Raw genomic sequence first — 23,006 nt, forward strand, 5'->3', positions numbered from 1 at the left:
TGTAGTTTTGCATTTCTTAAAATGGATGTTTTCACGGACCTAGGGAACCTTCATTGAATAGAGTCTAAATAATTTGTTCTTTTAGGTCAGTGAAGCCATGGTAGCATCGCAATTACTAATTGGAAAGAAGAGTGTCAAGGAGCAACCGGTTAAATACGCAATACAGATACACATCCCACAGTTTGCTTACTTAGATCTTCTTACATCATACACAGATTATTTGACTGGTATGCCCATCTAATCATTTTTATGGAAAAGGCTAGGATGTATATATCTGAGTATCGTAGGTTAAGTACTTTATATCAGCGATCCAGATAAATCAATCATCCATATTGTGCTGGAATGATGCAGCATACATTGAATGAATATTTAAATTCCTAAATTAACTTAGATTGGCATCAAGAAAGAGAAATTTATGCTTGTGTCATTTTAAAAAATGATACTGATAAGTATCATAGATTAAAACCAATATTTGAATCGGCGCTCTGCACACAGTAAGCTTCGATGAATATCATGGATTGATTGATCGTTTTCATCTAAAAAGACCCTTAAAAAAAACTACCCCTGGCCCAAAAAGCTGCTTTGGTTGAAATTAGAAAACAAACCCTTAAGAAATCTTGTCCTTCAGAGTTGTAGAGACCCAAACTTGAATTTAACTCAATAAATATTAAATCTGTTTCCTTTGAGGACAATCCAGGCCTATTTAGTAAATCGAATTCCAGTCAGGAGCACTGTTGTAAGAGAGTGCCTGTCCAATCGAAATTAATTCATTCAATCGAATTTATTGAGCACTTACTGTGTGCAGAGCACTGTACTAAGCGCTTGGAATGTACAGTTCGGCAACAGATAGAGATGATCCATGCCCAACACTGGGCTCACGGTCTAAAAAGGGGAGACAGACAGCATAACAAAACCAGTTTGTGGCTTTTATTAAGTGCTTACCGTATGCACAGCACTCAACTAAATACTTGGGAGAGTACAACGGAGTAAGTAGAAACAATCCCTGCCCTCAAGATCTAACGATCTAGCCTGAGAGACAGATATTAAAGTAAATTACAGGTAGGGGAAGAAACAGAGTATAAGAATCTGTGCACACGTATTGTGATTATATGGTAGGTAGGGTTGAATATGAGGCAGCGTGGCTTAGTGGAAGAGCCTGGGCTTGTGAGTCAGAGGTCATGGGTTCTAATCCCAGTTCCGCCACTTGTCTGTGTGGCCTTGGGCAGGTCACTTAACTGCTCTGTGCCTCAGTTACCTCATCTGTAAAATTGGGAATTAAAAAATGTGACCCCCACGTGGGACAATCTACTCCAGGGCTTAGAACAGTGCTCTACACATAGTAAGCACTTAACAAATACCATAATTATTAACTATTATTATTAATTGCTTAGAGGGTACAGGCACAAGTGCAGAGGTGACAGAGAAGGGAAGTTCATATAGGATGGGAAGATGAGAGATTAACTCAGGAAAGTCATCCTGTCCGTTGTGTCCCAGTGGATTTCTTTACATGAGAAGTGACCTGGTCTAAAGTTTGGGGACGTCTTACAATCTTGGCTAAAAACTAAATTTGGGTAATCTTAATTAAAAACCAAATGACGTATTTTTCTGGGGAACCTATCTAAATAAGCAGAGATGTCTTTGAGAACTAATTATTGTCACCGACTGTATCCATTAGGAAAATGCTGTTACAGTTGCTATGTACAACCCTTTATGGAAGAGGGGTGTAAATTTGGAGGGCTCTAATAGAAGAAGCATTTGTCGGGCCCATTAGAAAAACTGCAGAAAAAGTCCCTCAGATTGTTTAAACTCCATGGCATGAATCTGAAGATAGTGCCATCCATATATGCCAAATTAAAAAAATTAAAATCAAGAGAAAGCAAAGCTTTTGAACTCTTTTGGTAGAATTTTAAAATTAGATTTCAGTGAAATCTGCATTTCCAAGGGCTGCCTAGTTCTCATGCAAAGAATATGTTTATTTTATGAAACCAGGAATTCAGTATAACACAGTAATGCTTTGTCCCAATCACTCAATTAATGATATGAAGTGTTTGGTATAGATTAACTATCTATTTTTAAGATCACATCTCCCCAAAGAGATCTTTTAAACCATTCCCCCCGGCTCACTTGCCCTTCTATGAGGTCTGTGCACTTAGATCTGTGACCTCTGGACGTTTGATAATTGTTCTACCCCAACCCCACAGGACCTATGTATGTGTCTTTAATTTATGTATTATAAATGGCTTATTCATATAAATGTCTATCTGCCCCTGTAGACTGTAGGCTCTTTCTGGATAAGCAACAGTCTGCTAATTCTGTTGTATTGTACTCTCCCAAGCACTTAGTACTGTGCTGTGCACATAGTAAGCACTCAAATATAATTATTTAATTGAATTGAATCTATATCATACCAAAGACTTTTGGATAGTATTTTCTCTAACATAGTCATTCCTATTTCCAGTTCCTGTTTTGAAGCAGATAATGCCCTCTGCCTTCTGGAAATTACTCAATCATATTTATTGAATTCTTACTGTTTGCAGAGTGCTGTACTAAGCCCTTGGGAGAGTACAATATAGTAATATAACAGAGTTGGTAGATACATTCACTGCCCACAGTGAGCTTACAGTCTGGCCCGTCCTCTAGATAGTAAATCTTGGGCCGGAAATGTGTCTGTTTACTGTTATGGTACACTCTCCCAAGCACTTAATTCAGTGCTTTGAACACAGTAAGTGCTCAATAAATATAACTGAAGGACTCAGTGATAACCGCGATGATTGTTAGGAATAAATATGCAAACATAATTAATTTTTTGGACTTTCAGATGGCCATCTGGCTACTTTTAAAAATCCTTTATTCCCTTTGACTACATACGAAGAAGTCAGTGAGAGTCTGAAGAGAGTACGCAAATCGGAAAGTGAAGTTAAGAAAATCAGCGAGGACCAACCGACTATTACATGGGTCCACCTTGTGCGTTATCATAATCACTTAATGAGACTTAACAATATGGGTACTCTGCTAGGTGAGATATTCTTCTTTTCTTCAGAAACCTACATCATTCCCCTTTTAACTAATAACCACTCAATTCTTCATAAACTCTTACCAGGTCCTGACATCCCTCTAACAGGGGAGATGAGGTTTAGATGTATTTCCTGTGAGTGATGTTGTCATATGAAATTTTTTTTGCAAGATAGCATTTCGTGGCCTCTGGCCCTGCCATCCCCACACCTCAGATGAGTTCCCCAACCAGTTTGCCTCTGAGACTCTGACTTTAGTCCCACTAATGGATCACTTCCTCCTACGATCGTCTTTGAGAAGGGCAGTGGTGCAACCAACTTTAAGAGATGTCACACAGTGACAACTTTTAAAAGGGGCCATATGTCCACCATCTTTGGAATGTCCCTTGTGATGGCCCCTACTTCAGGGAACCCTTAGGTGATGGCTTGCCTCAATAACCCTCTGAAGTAGGTCCTGGTTTTGTTAAAAGTAAAAGAATTCTTAAAAGGCTTAGAAACACCATCCATACAAACACCTCTTAGTTGGTCAGTGAAAAGAAATATAAATGGATGTCTTCAGGAGATAGATTTTACTGTCAATCCATATTCCTTTAAAAAATGATTATGAAAAACTTTAGAAACTAGCCTATAAAATAATGAAATAATTAATGGGCAGTCTCAGAATAGGCATATGATTTCCATCATTTCCTATTTGAGACTGTTCATTTCTCCAGTATTGATAACATCCACTGCAGGAATACCAATCTGGTGATCTTGTATCTATCATAATGCTTGACAGTTAATAATATCAGCTGATACTTAATGTTAACACTTAATACCATAGTAAATACCCTAATCATTATTATTGTTACCATAATAAACACCATAAGAATAAAAATAATGTGCATTATGGTATTCATATCAAGTGTTCATATTATGTATTAGACACTATTATTAACCATCAAGAATTATCACTGTTACTAGTCTATAAGGGTGGTCAAGGCACAAATTATTTATGGGGTTGATTTCTTCAACTAATGAAAGCTTTCTCTTCCTAAAGCAGCTTCAAAGCCAGTCTCTGTCATACCTCCCAAAGACGATGCCCTGTATACTTCTGTTTTCAATCAAAACCTTTTTTTACGCTTGAAAGAAATGCATTATTTCCTAAAACTCTTTTTGCGTGAATATTCATTCTGCTGTGTGGATGAATTTCCCAAAGACCTTCTTCAAGGGTTAGAAAAGCCAGCTGAAAAGACACATGGGTCAGTAGTTAAGGTAAGTTAAAAAAAAAAAAAAATCAGTGATACATGACTGTAGCCCATATGAAGTATCTGCTGTATCTTATGCACATTTCTCAATCAGTTGCATTTATTGAGTGCTTACTGCGTGCAGAGCAATGCACTCATGGTTTGGAGAGTGCAGTATAACAGAGTTGGTAGACACATTCCCTGCCCACAACAAACTGGGAGGATTTTTTTAAGTGGAAGTTCCTCCTGTGACCAGAATCTGCACATCAGACATTTCCCTTTGAAGAAGAATATTGCTTGTGGAGAAGGGCTGGAGCCACTCATCACTGAATCCCTGCCACAACCTGTGGCATCTTGGCAGTCTTCCCAGGTATAAGAACTTCAAGAACTTTTCCTGGACTTCTGGGTTCTCCCCAGTACCCAAAGCTCTTGGAATTTTTCCTTTGCCTCATGAGGGAAACATTTCCTGCCACCCCTGCCTTGATTTTTCAACCAAGCCTCTACATACACAAGTTAATCTTTAGGGTTTTGACCAATATACCCCAAATTCTGGAAGCCTGCATAGTTTAATTATGAAGTCACCCAACCTTCTGAGCAGGGGGCACAACCGGGAAGAGGGAGATGGGATCCTCGTCACCGAGGCGGGGGAAAGGAGTCCACCAAAGAATGCGTGTTGAATTTGGGGACTCTGTCACAAGACCTCTTCCCCAGAGTTGACGGACCCAGTGTGGAGAGTTCCCCCTATTGCCGCCACCCCCACTGCCTCACCTACTTCACATCCCCCCATCCGGGCGTCTGCAGGCACCCCAGATAGAGAGGAGATAGAGGAAAACCCGAAGCAGCTCCGTCAGGGGAAGGGCCCACGCCGTCAGATTGTCAATCCTAAGGAAGGCGACGCCATGTTAGGGCATCGTCCAACCCCCTTCCTCTCAGAAGTGGGAGAACTGATAGGATGCCCTGACAAATCTGTAAGGCAACCAAGCACTTATGTAAATCACAACCTGTCACCGTCCAAAAGCAACACGGAGAAGAAGCATGGCCTAGTGGACAGGCCTGGGAGTCAGAAGGACCTGGGTTGTAATCCTGGTTCTGCCACTTGTCTGCTCTGTGACCTTAATAATAATAATTGTGGTATTTGTTAAACACTTACTATGTACCAGGCCCCGGGGTGGATATAAGCAAATCGGGTTGGACACAGTCTCCGTCCCACATGGGACTCACAGTCTTAATCCCCATTTTACAGTTGGGGTAACTGAGGCACAGAGAAGTGAAACGACTTTGCCAAGGCCACACAGCAGACAAGCAAGAGAGTCTGGATAGAACACATGACCTTCTGACTCCCAGGCCCGTGCTCTATCCCCTTCACCCTGCTGCCGCACATAGTAAGGGCTTCACAAATCCCACAGTTATTATTGAAAAGGGAAGCTTTTTTGGTTGCGATCCTGTACGTGCTCTTAGCGATGACTGACTTCCAATTGAAACCCTTCTCTGAAAAGAAAAGGATGTGCCTGTGGATTTCTTCTTGTTCAAAGGGCCAGCCCGACCACCAAGTCAGAGCCCCTCCAATGCGGTTGGTCCCGTGAGGTAATTTCCTGGACTATTCTCGAGCCGGGAAGAGCTCCCCGCACAAGTGAGCAGCTTCACTGGCCCTTTCCTGCCAACATACAAACTCAATTTCAGTTCTTATCCCATCTGTAGGGTGGGCGAACGATGAACACTGCTATGTTTTTAGTTTTCTGTTGTAGACATCGAAAGGTCAATTTACATGTAATTCTCCCCCTTCTAAATTGGAGGGAGGTTGATGGTCTTAAAAAAAGATGGGACTGAGACATTTAAAAATGGATTTATCAAATCTTTCAAATACGGCTAGAGAAGTTTGGAAGCCGAACTGTCCAAGTTTGAAAATAATGCTGTGAAAGTCTCGGTATGTACAGAGGACAACCCATCATTATTTAGTTCGCTAGGATGGGACACCAAATGTACAATTCTGAATAAATTGTAAATATGTGACATTTATATTAGCAGTCGCATAGCAGAGAGTTGTTTCACTCTGTTTGCTCTTCTTTTGATATAATTAGTGTTACTTTCTCCTAGGATAATCAGCTCTGGAGATCACTGTCATATTCGTGACAGGTGCAAGCAGCCTAATCATGTGTTAGTTTCACTGTTGTAGACAGCTAACAAGCGTAAAGCTTTTTGAAAAAAAATGATCAACTCCAAGCTTCGATGATTTTTATAATAACGTTTTTCGAGGCTTTAATCACTCAGGAGACTATTTCAGTCAGATTCTTGCTGCATTTTGATACTTAAACCTGCTTTTACGCACAAAGGGGAAGATGGCTTTTTGAAAGAATCGTCATTTTGTGCAGGAATTCATCAGTGATGTCTATATGCATAACTTTTTGTCTGTTGAACCTTTTTGGTTGAAAAACAGAAGAGCCAAACAAATTACATTAAATATTCCTAAAGTTATATAATTACAATTCTGTATGGTGTAGATGAATTCATGCTCAGACTTTCTATTCCTCTCAGGAACAGGCTAACACTGTCTTGGTGTTAAGTACTTGAAGTGGGAGACGAAATATTTAGATGACTTGGAGATCCCTTATTGGTAGGCTCACAAAGCTCTGTCTTATAATAATAATAATGTTGGTATTTGTTAAGCGCTTACTATGTGCAGAGCACTGTTTTAAGCGCTGGGGTAGATACAGGGTAATCAGGTTGTCCCACGTGAGGCTCACAGTTAATCCCCATTTTAAAGATGAGGTCACTGAGGCACAGAGAAGTGAAGTGACTTGCTCACAGTCACACAGCTGACAAGTATCTCTGCCTACCACTTTAATGAATCAATCAGAGATATTTATTGAGCTCTTACTGTGTGCAGAGCACTAAGTGCTTGGGAGAGTCCAATGCAATAGAATTGGTAGACAAGATTGCAGGAAGGGATTATATTATCCCAAAATAGACATCCAGCTGCAGAAGAATTATAACAGCTATTTTTCCAGAATTATTTGCATAGCTGTTCATTAATGAATGAATTGATATAGGTGTAAGCTTCAATTTAGAAAATCACTGAAGCATTTTAATAAAATACTTGTTTACTCAGTCCCTGGTAGGACTTGAGATAGTATTCCTAATTAAGGTGAGTGCCACTCTTTCTTTATGAGAAAGTAAGTTTATCTTTGAAAATCTTCGCATTCAACAGTTATCTTTCATCATGCCATTTGTCATTCCTGAGGGTAGGTGACTTGAAAGGTCAATGCCTCTGTTTCCATTTTTGATTTTAAGAACTGTTACTGAATGTTATATCTTTTCCAGAATTGGCAGAGAGACAATGTGAAGAATAGGGCACTAGGAGAAGAGTCTATTTTTGGCTCTGCAATTACTTAACTACTTTTGTTCTCACAGCTGTAAAAGGAAAAGGGGGGGGGGGAAAGAATATCTCCATTTTAACCCTTTAATGCTTTAGTTTGCACAGGGGTAAAATTGAAATATTTGCTAAGTACATACAACACCTGGAATTTAAGAATATTCATGAGTTGAGGCGAATGTGCACTGAGAAAGGCAGGCTCTTTGTAAATCCTTGGCATTGTGTTTGCTGTTATTATGACTCTTCTTATTCTGTTCTTTTGTTGATAGTTGTCATTCGTTTTTCACCCATTTCCTGTCGTAAAATAATTTGTGAATTATTGATGGCAGTGTGGATTTGAGTCTTCACATTTATATTTCTGGTAGAATCTTGATTCAGGCTTTGTGTTTTCAAAAAAAGAGACTATGATTTTTGATAGCTTTCCTGACCTCAGATTCACCCGGGACTGTAATCACAAATCAGCTTCAGTGTCTGTGATAACAACAGATTGCAATCTTAAAAAGCAGGAACTTTGACTTCTCCTGTGAGTGGTAGTATAGTATCAAATACGACACCTGTGTTGAACAAATAATACATTATAACAACCATATCACTACATCTGTCACCGATTGAGCTTGAAATAGCCAAAGCACAGATCTTTAGAAGTAGTACTGAAATTGAGATGGATACAAAGACTTTCGGGATTCTTTTCCCCTTCAGCCATCACCCTCAAGGTCGCATTCACTCCCAGTGGAAAGAGGCATTTACCTAGTTTGCTCCTGCTTCATTTGGGGCAGTCTCGTAGCGCAGAAGCCGTCGTTTCTACTCGTAAACCAAGTTCTCTCTCTCAATGGGAGGAGGGCTTATCTACTTTTATATTTCTTCCAGGATTTTGTCCTTCCTGACCATGGCCAGAGTAAATGCAACAGTGATTTGTGTAGCATACACCAAACACCAGAATTGTGGCCGCTGGCTCAGAGACAGAATTTCCTGCTGTCTGTTTACACTTACCCAAAGTATTCAATCAGTCGATGGCATCTCCTGTTATAAATAGCAGATGGACCTCAGTCTGGTCGCAGAGAAGCCGCAACATCAAGCCAAAGAGCACCAGAGTGATTTCCTCAGCAGCCACCTTGGTAGCCATTGCTGCTGTTGAGCTTGTCCACTTTGGAAAATGTCCCACGTGGTTTTTGAGATAGACTCCCGCACCACTGATGGTATAGCTCCAAAAGACATTTCTGAATTCAGGCATTTTCCCTTTCCCTCTGCAGTGAGGTGTGCGGCCCATTTTAGTAGTCACTTAGCACCTGTTCTGTGCAGAGCACTGTAGTAAGCACTTGGAAGAGCACAACTGAGTAGGAAGCACTTTAACTCTGAAGGAGCTTTTAATCGATTGAGAGAGGCAAACCTCTTGGTAGGAGCTCCTCTTCTACTTCTGTTTTTGCCTTTCCTCCCACCTGCAACTCCCTCCCACTTCCAATCCCCCAGACCACCCCTCTCCTAGCTTCAAAGCTCTCCTGAGTTCCATTAGGAAGCAGTCCACAGCAAACTGAACCACTTGCAATGAGATCCTCCAAACCATCACCGAATATATATGCACATACAGGGTAACCTTAGCGAATGAGAGAGTCCGTAAGAGATATTTATGTGGTACGTCACCTGTGCGTACTATACTGATCAATCAGTCGGTTCTATCTACTGAGCACTTCCTATATGCAGAGCACTGTACTAATCACTAAGGAAAGTACAATATAACAGAGTTGGTAGTTGTGATCTCTGCCCACAAGGAGCTTCATTCATTCACATTGGTGTCTTTGATTTCAAAATCACAAGCGCTGACCCGTATGGGGATGTGAAGAATAGGGGCTTCCGCCTCCCTGTGAAGGGAAAAGGATGGGGTGGGCCTGGCCATCAGGTCACACCCACCAACCCCAAGGTTCTGGCACATAGAAAAATACAACTTTTAAAACACCACAATGTATTTTTTTCAATCTTGTCATTAATAAACACTGGAGAGTTTCACTGAAGAAGCCACAGTATCCCAATTGTGGACAGATTCCTTTAAACATTTTGTCTTTTGAGATCAAACTGAATGTTTATAGGTTGTATGGGCCCCCAGAGGACATGTAAATTGGTAAAAGTAGCATATTATCAAATGTACTTTTCTTTGGGAATGAAAAAAACTTGAACTCTAATTTGGCGTTGTTTACTTTTCAGATCTACCATGGCAGCACTCCAGTACTTTCAAATAGTTCCTTGATAAAACTCTCTGCTGTCTCTTCGTTCTCTCATAATTTAGACAGTGTGATAGAAAGCAGAGCAACTTATGCCCCACATAAGGAACTTTGCTTTCAGTGGTACATTCCTCCTTTAGAAATATCGGCAGTGGAAACCGAACCAAAGGTATAATTATAAAATTACCCATTTAGAGCCTTTTTAAAATATATTGTGGACACTAGCTTCTAAATGTTGAATGTAGATTGTACACTCCTTGAGCTCTTAGCTTGATAAAATACTGTTGCTATTGATACAGAGCAAAACAGAATGTATTTGTTAATCTGTGAATTTCAAAAAGTCATGTGATATGCCCGTTTGATAGGTTGCACCAGTCTGCTTTGCATTTTCTTGCACTCCTGGTATTTTTGCTGGGAATTCTGTACATACTGAAATGAACAGAACACATTAATGTTGCTTAACATGCAAAAACAAAAGTTGAATTCAGAGGCTTCACTAGTCTTCTAAAATATTAGTCATTTTCTGCTCCAGGAATTAATGAATATATATTTTAATATTTTGATTCTGATTTTTCTTGTTGTAACAAATTTGCTTGTCTGTATTGTGAATATTTTTGTCAGAAATTCACCTTTAAAGTAAGAGCATTAGTAATAGAAGCATATTAAATACATAATATTATTAAAAGTTTACTATTAAGAACTGATGCTTGACAAAGTGTGTAAACCAAGCTAAATGTGGAATTTTTGATAACATTTCTGAATTTTTACTCTTGTGAATTGAGAAAATTACTGTTTTAATAACTCTCATGCTAGAAAGGAAGTTATAGAGAAGCAGCGCGGCTTAGTGGAAAGAGCCCGGGCTTGGGAGTTAGAGGTCATGGGTTCGAATTCCGGCTCTGCCACTTGGCAGCTGTGTGACTGTGGGCAAGTCACTTCACTGTGCCTCAGTTACTTCATCTGTAAAATGGGGCTTAACTGCCTCACATGGGACAACCTGATTACCCTGTATCTAAGCCAGCGCTTAGAACAGTGCTCTGCACATAGTAAGATCTTAACAAATACCAACATTATTATTATTACTATTGCTTCGAAGATGGCTACTGAAATATTTTAGGTAAGAAGTCTGACTTCTATATCCTTATAGATCTTTTTATATTTTATAGGTTTTGTTACTGTTTGCCTATAACACAAAGAAGGTCAAAATTCTCTCTGTCACGACTTTCAATCCAGCCAACATATTTTCAGGCCATTTGTGGATCCCCCTGAAAAGGCAAGTAAACTCGAACTTGTGCGCCTGCGTCCCGAGTGATTGAACAACGCTTGACTTTAAAGCCGACTCGTTAAATCTGGTAGAGTTTCAGTGTTGGTTTGGTCAGCTTGCGAGACACTGGTAGAAATAGAGAATTACATATCAAGAGAAAATTGGAAGCGCATGTCCATCCCCAGGAAATCTTTATTAACTTGGAAGTTATTTTTTCCTAAGACATTTTGGGAGTGATCTCTTATGTACATGTGAAAATTATTTTGTTTCTTTTGGCCATAGCTTTTCCTCTCTATTACTCTTTTTGTCTTGTATGGCCAACATTAGTTTACAGTAGGAGAGGATTTAATCTTTGCCCTGTTGTAATTTCCCTGTGCCCACTCAAGTCACCCCACCAGCATAGGGTATAAGTGCTTCTGCTGCTGCTATCGATCGGTGGTATTTATTGAGCGCTTAGTATGAGCAAAGCACTGTACTAAGCTCTTGGGAGAGTATAGCACAACAGAATCAGTGGACATGTTCCCTGCCCATAACAAGTTTCCAAATATTACTACTAATACTATTAGAGAAGCAGCATGGCTAAGTGGAAAGAGCCCGGGCTTGGGAGTCAGAGGTCATGGGTTTGAATTCTGGCTCCGCCACTTGTCAGCTGTGTGACTGTGGGCAAGTCACTTAACTTCTCTATGCCTCAGTTACCTCATCTGTAAAATGGGATTAACTGTGAGCCTCACGTGGGACAACCTGATTACCCTGTATCTCCCCCAGTCCTTAGAATAGTGCTCTGCACATAGTAAGTGCTTAACAAATACCAACATTATTATTATTATTACTACTTCGTGTCCCAAAGTGAGTGAGCATATAGTATTGCTGACGAGCATCCCGTCCTTGGATTCTCCAGAATCTAGCCAATTCACCCATAATCCATGCACAAGGAGATTGACTGCTCCCGTCACCACCAAGGCAGCACACACATCTCCGAGGCAGCTGGTTCTGTCTTCTCTTCACCTAGGAGAATGTGCAAAGTGAGGAGGGGAAGCTCTTCTCTTCTACCAGCCCAGGGAGTACTTGTTTTCAAAAGGAAATGCTAATTTGACCGGGATTAAATCTCCCCCGACCCTTTTAGGCATTTATCTTAAACTAAACCCCCCACCAGCTGGGAGACCTCTCGCAAGTCATTTTTGAATTTATGCAAGAATTCTAAACTACCTGGACTTTCATTTGCATATCATAATCTAGATCTATCTGGTGCAAAGGGATTGAAGAAAGTGTCTAATTTCCATGTAAAGCAAAGTCATACTCTTCACTGAAGGGAAAGAGAAATTCATGTCGTCTTCCCCCGGGCCCCAAATTCTTCTTCTGCTTATTTTCCATCTTAATCACCGGAAGACTATTCCTTTGTTCCTTTGCAATTTTCCTACATTTATTATGTTGGGAAAGGTGCTATGGTAGATAATAATAATGATGGTATTTGTTAAGCGCTTACTCTGTGCCAAGCACTGTTCTAAGCGCTGGGGTAGGTTGTTCCCGTTAGGGCTCATGGTCTTAGTCCCCAGTTTTCAGATGAGATAACTGAGGCCCAGAGAAGTGACTTGCCCAAAGTCACACAGCTGATAAGTGGTTGCGCCCGTGCTCTTTCCACTAAGCCATGCCGCTTTATAGCAATATTCCCAGTATGGGCAAATAATGTGATTTGCAAACAAACGTCAAACAAACCGAAATAAAACGGAGGCTGTTTGGAGGCTCGATCTCCCAGTCCCACTAGCTCTGGATTTGCAGCAACTACTTCTTACTTCTCCCAACCACGCCCAGCACAGTTGCTGTTGGAATGGGTCCCGTGCCATTTTTTTCCACCTCAAACTGCGAAGTCCTCTCACATCACGGTCAGGCTTCCTTCATTTCCCGCCATCTCGTCCAAGTTTTCCTTGGACTTTCTCCCGCCAGCCGGGAGTCCTGTGCATAGGTGGCAGGACTCCTCTCCTACTCTCGCCCTGTGTGATGGTGGTATTTCTTTTTAATGGCTGCCCCTGCCTTGGGTTGGAAGTGGGTGGATTGATGCTACGGCTGACAGAGTCACCTCTAGGGTAGGGCCACATCAGAGCAGTTGTCCAGAATCTCACACTGATGGAGATCACATCCTTCCCGGGGCAAAAGACTTCATTTATTCATTGTTTGTTCAATCGTATTTACTGAGCACTTCCTGTGTGCAGAGCACTGGACTAAATGCTTGGAACGTACGATTCAGCAACAGACAGAGACAATCCCTGCCCACAGTGGGCTCATAGTCCCACTGTCATGGAGTGTCATGTCATAGTCATGGAGAAGCAGCGTGGCTCAGTGGAAAGAGCACGGGCTTTGGAGTCAGGGCTCATGAGTTCGAATCCCAGCTCTGCCACTTGTCGGCTATGTGACTGTGGGCAAGTCACTTCACTTCTCTGTGCCTCAGTTCCCTCATCTGTAAAATGGGGATTAAGACTGTGAGCCCCACGTGGGACAACCTGATTACCCTATGTCTACCCCAGCGCTTAGAACAGTGCTCGGCACATAGTAAGCGCTTAACAAATACCAACATTATTATTATTATAGTCTAGAAGGAGGGAGACTTGAGAAGCAGCAGGGCCTCGTGGATAGAGCGGGGGCCTGGTAGAAGGACCTGGGTTCTAATTCCGGCTCCACCGCTTGTCTATTGTGTGACCTTGGGCAAGTCACTTCACTTCTCTCTGCCTCAATAATAATAATGTTGGTATTTGTTAAGCGCTTACTATGTGCCGAGCACTGTTCTAAGCGCTGGGGTAGCCACAGGGGAATCAGGTTGTCCCACGTGGGGCTCACAGTCTTAATCCCCATTTTACAGATGAGGGAACTGAGGCCCAGAGAAGTGAAGTGACTTGCCCACAGTCACACAGCCGACAAGTGGCAGAGCTGGGATTCGAACTCATGAGCCCTGACTCCAAAGCCCGTGCTCTTTCCACTGAGCCACACTGCTTCTCTGAGGTGCCTCAGTCATCTCATCTGTAAAATGGGGATTAAGACCGAGCCTTCTGTGGGGCAGGGACTGTGTCCAACCTGATTAGAGTGTATCTTCCCCAGTGCTTAGTACAGTGCCTGGCAAACGGTTGATGCTTAAAAAATTCCTTAAAAAAAGGAAATTCCAACAGCTTCTGCTGTGAGAGGTTGGGAATGGAGAAAGGTTAGCAAGTCTAGTAATAATAATAATTACGGTATTTGTTAAATGCTTACTATGTGCCAGGTACTGTACTAACCGGTGGGGTGGATAAAAGCAAATCGGGTTGGACACAGTCCCTTTCCCACGTGAGGCTCACAGTCTCGATCCCCATTTGCAGAGGAGGAAACTGAGGCCTAGAGAAGTGACTTGCCCGAGGTCACGTAGCAGACAAGTGGCAGAGCAGGGATTAGAACCCATGAGCCTCGGACTCCCAGGCCCGGGCTCTATCCACTACACCATGCTGGTGACTGAACCCAGTTCCCAGAAGCTTCTTGGCTTCTTCACCAGCCACCTTGGAGCTCCAGGAAAGCTTCACTGTTCAAAGTCTCCCTTCCTCAGGCAAACAGTCCCAGTACAATGGGGCTCAGCGCAGCTCCCATGCCTGAGGGGGCATCATCCCTTTCGATGCATAGGTCTCTTTAAAGCTACTGGCACATATGACGGTGGAAGGAAGGAGAAGGAAGTGGGCACTGGGGACTTGGACATGGGCAAACTCTCTTCCTGTCCCACCTTGTCCCACACAGAGTTAGCTCTCTGGAGCCTAAACTGTCTGAGAGACTTGAACGGTGAGGAGATGGGTCAAGTGCCGTGGGAAGGAAGCAGCAACGACACAAGCAACCTTGAGAGTGGAGAAATATAAGAAGCGTCGTTCCTTTTTTAAATCCCATCATTCCCACTTGTTGAACAGTGAAGCTTTCCTGGTGCTCCAAGACAGCTAAAGGGCTTCTGGGTTCTGAGGTTCAGTCCATGACTATACTTGCCAGCTCGTCAACCCCAGCCTCACAGAGAGGCAACTGTTGGAAGTCCCTTTTTTTTTAATGGTATCTGTTGAACACTTACCGTGGGCTGAACAAGCCCCACACCTTCTAGAGATAATCCTGAAAGCTCCGTTGGTCAGTCTCTTTGGAGATTTGGGTATCTGAGGTAAATATGACTTGGGTTCTTTGGGAAATTCATGGGGATGGACTGGGAAGTAATGCTTTAGGGAAATCGATGTTTTATAAGCTCATTAAAATCATTTCGTCCTCTATTTACCATAGACGACATTTCATTCCAGTTTTAATTGCTTAGGCTCTCTGGTTGTAACTCCGTTATACCAGGCTATTCATAGTTGTCATTCCAGTGATATTTGAACTTGGAGCTGAAATACTTAATAAGCTTGAGTGTAAGGGGCCATTTGTGCCTTTCAGTTCGGCAGATCTCATCTTCCATCTTTGATATGTGAATTAATCAAGTCAAGGATTTACAAATTTTTGAGCGTATTAAACCCACAATTGCAATGTCTGTCAACACAGACAAATTGTGTGGTGATGTATATTTTAAAACACTAGGCCTTGTATTAACACCTCGTGGTTGGGATTATAAAATGAAATGCTTATGATTCTTTCCGATTTGCATTATTTTTAGAGTTCTTTCTTTATGTGAGAAATTATCACACCTGAAGCAACAAGCTGAAATCTCATTACAAACACCCACTGATATTTCTCCAAATGCAGAAAGTGAAATCTCTTCATCAACATCCAAAATTGATATGGAAAAGTCAGAGATTGAGGCAAGTAAATAACTTGGAAACAGAAAGTTAACTATGCAATTTGCCTTGCTCCGTATTTCCTGGGGAAAGTTGTTACATCAAACGGCATAAACACATTTTTCTATTTTTTTCCTTCATTTCAACAGGGCATATGCTTTTCACAAAACATTCGGTTTGTGCATTTTTACCTTTATCTTTTCACTTGAAATATTGCATGTGACCCCAGCCTTTTAGAGCACAGGGAGTATTTCCTCCACTGCCTCAAAATAACAAGTCTTTGTGATTCTGCAGATTAAGGTGACCCCCGTCCCAAGAGGACATAACCGCAATTTCTGTAAAGCAAGGCCGTAAATCTTTCTAAGGCAATGTCTTAATAAATAAAATCTTGTCAATGCTATTTTAAGCCTGCAAAGTTTGTCACCATCTTTTCCAGGTCCCTTAATTTGATCTCTGTTCATTAGCATTTAGAATAATATCTTCAAGAACTTCAAAAGGAACTTCCTACTGTGTTTTCGATACAGTTACGCGTGTTTATTGGCTATTGATTTTGTGGGGGAAGAGAAGGGAGGAGCCGTGTGCTTAGGTGACGTTAAAGTGTCAAAGTGGAAGTTGGGAACATATAGGGTAGGGTGACATGTGTATCAATTCTCCCAAGTGCTTAGTACTGTGCTTTGAACACAGTAAGCATTTAATAGATATAATTGATGGATTGAAGACCTCCTGGCAGAGGGTTGATTTCAGAAAGGCTCTTCCTCCCTTCCAACTCCTCCAACTTCTTTTTGGTATAATATTTTTCAAAATAAATATCTGTTTTTCCAGTTTGACACAAATAACCCGCTTTGTTTAAACAATGTACTTTTTTATGCTGCCACTAGAACTAGCTAATTTAACTATTTGAAACATTGTCCCCAAATATGAGCAGGGCACAAAACAGGTTGGATGCATTGATATCAAGGCTTATATGCACAATGTTCTCTTGACTATTTTTACTTTCTAATTACTCCAGCTTTCTTTTAAGTATCACAACATTTTTCCATCAGAAAAAGAACTTTACTCCTTTTAGTTCTAGTAACTATTTAGTTCTAGTCAAAAATCTTACCATTTTTACTATCTAATTGCTCTAGTTTCCCTGTGTCACAACGTTTGTCCATCGGCAGGGATTCTCTTTTTTTAGTTCCAGTTACTTCAGACGCCAGATATGGGTTGTGTTTGTCCTCTGTTAAATAAATTCTACTGCCTAAACTTTCTAGCTAGTTTGACATAACTCTCTTTTGGAGAAAATTAGAAGTTCAGTTGGACTTTGAGAGAGAGAAACTTGGTTCCTGATATTGGACTGGAGTTTATAAACTTTCTAGCTTGAGACCTTTTTCAAGAAAAGCAGCATGGCTTAGTGGAAAGAGCATGGGCTTGGGAGTCAGAAGCCATTGTTTCTAATCCTGGCTCTGCCTCTTAATAATAATAATAATAATAATGTTGGTATTTGTTAAGCACTTACTATGTGCCAAGCACTGTTCTAAGCGCTGGGTAGATACAAGGTAATCAGATTGTCCCAAGTAGGGTTCACAGTCTTCATCCCCACTGTCTGCTCTGTGATCTTGGGCAAGAAACTTAACTTCTCTGGGCCTCAGTTACCTCATCTGTAAAATGGGGATTAAAAGTGTGAGCCCTATGTGGGACAATCTGATAACCTTGTGTCTACCCCAGTGCTTAGAACAGTGTTTGGAACATAGTAAGCACTTAATAAATACCATTATTATTATTATTAGTAGTAGTAGTAGTATTTACGGAGTACCTACTGTGTGCAGTTTAATACACACTTGGGAGAGTACAATAGAGCTAGTAACATGATCTAGGCCCTAAAGAGCTTTTTTCTTTCTTCTCTCATACCATTTTCTCAATGGGTGTGGGAGTATGAGAAGCTAGAAAAGATGCAGATAGCTGAGAAGCAGTGTGGCTTAGTGGAAAGAGCACGGACTTGGGAGTCAGAGGACATGGTTTCTAATCCCAGCTCCGCCACTTGTCTCTGTTTGATCTTGGGCAAGCCACTAAATTTCTCTGTGTCTCATTACCTTATCTGTAAAATGGGGATTAAGACTGTGAGCCCCACTGGGGACAAGTTGATGACCTTGTATCTACCCCAGGGCTTAGAACAGTTCTTGGAACATAGTAAGCACTTAACAAATATCATGATGATGATTATGTGGAGGGGAGTATTTCGTATTTCTATTTTGAATTACTGTTTTAGACTGTGAGCCTCAGGTGGGACAGAGATTTTGTCTGATTTAATTATCTTGTATGTCCCCAAGTGTTAAGTATAGTGCTGAGCACATAGCAAGCATTTATTGAGTATCACTATTATTACTGTCATTATTGATATTATTTGTACAATAATAATAACAGTATGCATTAAAGCGCTTACTATGTGCAAGGCTTGGGTGAATACAAGCAAATCAGGTTGGACACAGTCCCTGTCCCTCATAAGGCTCACAGTCTTAATCCCCATTTTACAGATGATGTAATTGAGGGACGGAGAAGTGAAGGGTCATGCCCAAGGTCACATAGACAAGTGGGGGAGCCATAATTAGAACCCAGGACCTTCAAACTCCCAGGCATCTACTTTATCTACTGGGCCATACTGCTATTATTCTAAAGTCCTAGGTAAATCCAGAACTTCCCTATAGAGGTACTGATGCACCTATAGTGACATAGAACCTTTGTTCCATTCAATTTTGGCTTTCACCCTGATAAGCCCTGTAAAATCAGCCCAAGAACTTAATTAAGAAATAGCAAATATGTCTTTGGAAGCCACTTGAAGTTACAATGAAGCCCATATTTTCTTTTGCAGTTAGTATAATTTGCTCCTATTTAATTTGATTATTAAATCACATGGAGCCCAGGAGTTGATTCATATGTAAATAAGGGGAAGCAAATTACTTGGGATTTTGCCCAGAGGAGGTTACTAATATTTCAAAAGTTCTGATGTATATGACATTGTTTGATCTATAAACTCCATTTCCATGAAATGCATATTACTCCGATACTTTGTGAATGAGAACACAAATCTTGAGATATTACTAGCATGTTGGAGCATAAACTATATTCTGGGTTCAGACCAGAGCATATCACAAGTTTTTTTCGTGGGCTTTTTTTATTTTTACCTGTTGAGGCTCTAATTCCTTTGAGTATAAAAAGACCTTATTTGCAATTGTGATTTCTACAAAAGATAATTGAAAAAGCAAAATATTGAGGGGGGAAAAAAGAATCTGTAAACTCCTCAAGGGCAGGGACCGTGTCTTCTGTTTTAATGGTGTACTCCAAAAAGCATAGTGGAGTGCTCTGAGCTCAACAAATACTGATGACGTTGGTGGAGGGGAAATATACAAGACTATTTTAACAATTTTTCAAAGTGGGAATTTTGAATATTGTTGTAGGAGTGGGGTTTTGGTCTACCTTCTCTGTTTTCATCATAATGGCATCTAAACAATGGACAATAAAAATTGACTTAAATGTAATAGTATGAAGTAATAAGTAACAATAAAGTCCATTTTACCTTTGCAGCTCCAGAGGGCACAGCATTAACATACTTTCTGAGGAGAAATAGCCCAAAAAGTCAACATGAGCATATTAAATTTTAGAATTTAATTTTCGTTGGGAAAAACCTAAAAAAGAGTAGGCAGGAAAATAAATGATTTGCAAGAAGAATGGATGCTGTTGCAAAATCCCTGTTCCATAGACACAATCAAACCAATCAGTCATATTTATTGAATGTTTAAAAGTGCAGAGCACTGTACTAGGTGCTTGGGAGAGTACAGTAAACACTCAGGGAGACATTTCCTGCCCTCAAGCAGCTTATGCACTACAAAAAACAAAAGGTCAATTAGCTCATTGTGGGCAAGAATGTGTCTGCTGATATATTGGACTCTCTCAAACAGTACAGTGCTCGGCACACAGTAAGCCTTCAATAAATACGATTGAATGAATGAATTACTACCAGCCCTATAATAATAAGAGTAATGATGATGATAATAGTAATTACAGTGGTATTTGTTAAGTGTTTACTCATCAAGCATGGTGCTAATGGCTGGGATAGATAGAAGGTAAGCAGATTAGACAGTGTCTCTATCCCACAGCTAAGAATGAGCAGGTGTCCTGTCTGACCCAGGGTCCAAATGGAGAGCGAGCTGGCCGCGGCGAAGCTGTCATTTTGTAGCTTCGTTTCCTGTCCGTTTCCGTCTAGCTCCCGAGGGTAGCGTCGTGAATCTGTGGAGGTTAGGTTCGTTGGTTTTCCCCTCCCGGTTCCAATTCCAGGAGGATTGCTTTTGCCCACCCAATCACCTCGGTAAAGCTAGCGTCTGAAGGCTAGGTGCACCCTTGGACCATCGATCAATCAATTAATCCATCACATTTATTGAGAGCTTATTGTTTGTGTGCAGAGCACTGTACTAAGCGCTGTAGCATATCGTGTCTTCTCGTGTTCTTAATATTAACCTAGAGCCATTAAAGAGAGAGCTGCAGAAGTCTCTACTTGGACCGCACTTTACGCAGAAGCGGGTTTTGGGTGGGCAATAGCTGTCCGGAGGTTAGTAACCCCTAGTCGTCTCCCTAATCTATCTGAGAAGGCTCTGAGAATCCTATGGGATATGGGTGTCATGATGATGGCTACCGTGCTTCTGGAGCTTATTGACAGAGTCCAAAATCGGGGCTGTCCCGGCTCGGGGCCCCACTCCCCCTCCATCAAGGCACAAACTTGAGATTTAACCTTTTTGATTTAAAGGAAAGGCGACCTGCCTGTCCCTCACCTCACCTTTCCCAGTAAAGCTGAGGTGGGGTTCCTGGTGGATTACGATCTTCTCTTCCCTGGATCAGCATGATATTTCAGGTGTAGATCCCACAATGCTTCTTTAGGGAATAAAAATACTTCAGGAGATTAGCCATTAGGTATTTCCTGCAAAAGCATTGCCATTTTTCTGTTGGTTCCTCCTATATTGCTTTTTTTTTTCTATTGGCAAAGCTGACAGTGTTTCTACCATTCTACTACACAAACACACACACACACACACACACACACACACAAAGAGGACAATTTCTGATGTTTCTATAGGTCTATTTAAGACATAATGCCAAGGGAATGTATGCTCCATAATAAATGCCAATGCAGAGCAGATGTTTATTTTCAAACTGGGAGTCATTTATCATTTATCATGGGACATTTCTCTTTATCCATTATAACAAGTGATCAATGATGTAGATGTTGTCACTTTGACAATGATGAAGAAATGACAGTCATTGCGACTCTAATGGCTTCAGCCACTGACTGACTGATAACCAGTCAAAAAGGTACAAATGAAGTAAACCTTATTTTCTTTTGAGGCTATTTTGGATTGACTGAGGTTGTCAGAAGTGGTGCTATGGAGAGTGGGGCTGATGCTCTGTTTCACTGAGGATTTTTATGAATCAGAGGCCCAAACTTTTGGGAAAGTCATTTGGAAAAATTGTGGGCCACCAAAAGGGACAGAGATCGGGCCTAGTTCCCCAGTTCTTTCCCAGCACTCAGTAGAGTGGTCGGCACACGCACTTAATAAATACTACCACTTGAAATACTTTAAGCACAGAAATACTACACTACTTTGGTCTGTGACTTAATACCTCTGTTTATTTCTCAAGAGAAATATTAATAAATGCAAATCACCAAAATACAATGCTGCTTCTGGGTTTTCCTAATGAACTAATTATGGTATATTAAATCCAAACTTCTGCAAAAAAGACAAATAACTGACAGAACTGTGGGCCACAAAGGAAAAAAAAAAGAAATATAATAATAAAAGTGATGGTATTAAGCGCTTCCTATGTGCCAAGCACTGTTCTAAGTTCTGGGGTAGATACAAGATAATCAGGTTGTCCCAACTGGGGCTCACAGTCTCAATCCCCATTTTACAGATGAGGTAACTGAGGCACAGAGAAGTTTAGTAACTTGCCCAAGGTCACACAGCGGGCAAGTGGTGAAGCCAAGATTCAAACCCACATCCTCTGACTTCCAAGCCCGTGCTCTTTCCACTAAGCCACTCTGCAATTAGTTGTACTTATTGAGCACTTACTGTGTTGCAGAACACTATACTAAATGCTTGAGGAAGTACAGTATAGCAGACATATCCCCTGCCTTCAACAAACTTTTTACTTAATAAAAAGCACCCAGGGTTTCACCAGAGAGGATGGATGCTATCTCATTGATTTTTTTGTTTTGTTTTGCTTTCTTGTTTTTAGGAAAAGCTTAAAGAATGTTGTACTGAAGTAAAATGTCTTCTGTTGGATGTTTCAGATACTTTACCACTAACTGAGGTACGTAGCTATAGTTTAAAACCATCTCTTTCTCCGCACCAGTTTCACTGATGTGTTAGAAATGCCATTCCAGAGGGTGTTGAAAGCAGAAGTTGCAAGAACCAAATCCTCTCTAGATTTCATAGATTTCATTTTGCCTCACAAAATATGTAACATCTGACCACCAGTAATCAATCAGTGATATTTATTGAGCACTTACTGTGTACAGAGCACTGTACTAAGTGCTTGGGTGTATATAACAGGGTTAGTAGACATTCCTTGCCCACAGTGAGCTCACAGTTTAGAAGAGAAGACAGACATTAATACAGATAATGTATAATATAGCATTTATAGATATTTACATGAGTGCTGTGGGGCGTATACCAAATGCCCAGATGTCACAGATCCAAGTGCATAGACGTCTAATAAAGTAGACAGTAAGTCTGCTTGGACATGCTAAAGTGAAACGTTGGTATTTCTGGATTTTACAGAGAGAATGGGTTCCCTGAATTGAGTAAAATCAAAACGGGGAAACTGCTGAAGGTCTTTTCCCTATCTAAGGTTTCCCTTTCCCAAGAACAGAGGACCATCAGTGGTTTCTTTCTGTGTATGGATCTCAGTGTAGTCTTCTGTACGTGTGATAGCTTCCTCGTCTCCCCTTGAGACTGCTAGGTCCCAGAGGGCAAGGATCAAATCCTTAATAGTTATTATTTGTTTATTATGCCGCTGATACTTTTTTATGGTATTTAAGTACATGCTATGTGCCGGGCACCATACTAAATGCTGGAGTAGTTACAAGCTAATCAGTTTGGACCCAATCCCTGTACCACATGGGGCTCCCAGTCTTCATCCCCAT

At 41.0% G+C, this 23,006-nt stretch overlaps 1 protein-coding gene across 1 annotated transcript in view; it reads left to right on the top strand.

Annotated features, from left to right (window-relative positions):
- Nucleotides 1–23,006, top strand: part of CFAP54 (cilia and flagella associated protein 54) — a 174,323-nt gene that overhangs the window by 145,644 nt on the left and 5,673 nt on the right. The window contains exons 62-68 of the mRNA XM_029078670.1: nucleotides 86–227; nucleotides 2,819–3,016; nucleotides 4,051–4,265; nucleotides 9,804–9,989; nucleotides 10,984–11,090; nucleotides 15,712–15,856; nucleotides 22,097–22,171. Coding sequence (XP_028934503.1) covers nucleotides 86–227; nucleotides 2,819–3,016; nucleotides 4,051–4,265; nucleotides 9,804–9,989; nucleotides 10,984–11,090; nucleotides 15,712–15,856; nucleotides 22,097–22,171 — 1,068 coding nt within the window. The remainder of the gene's footprint in view (nucleotides 1–85; nucleotides 228–2,818; nucleotides 3,017–4,050; nucleotides 4,266–9,803; nucleotides 9,990–10,983; nucleotides 11,091–15,711; nucleotides 15,857–22,096; nucleotides 22,172–23,006) is intronic.

The sequence above is a fragment of the Ornithorhynchus anatinus genome, chromosome 14 (assembly GCF_004115215.2).
Source record: "Ornithorhynchus anatinus isolate Pmale09 chromosome 14, mOrnAna1.pri.v4, whole genome shotgun sequence".
NCBI classification, from domain to species: Eukaryota; Metazoa; Chordata; class Mammalia; order Monotremata; family Ornithorhynchidae; genus Ornithorhynchus; species Ornithorhynchus anatinus.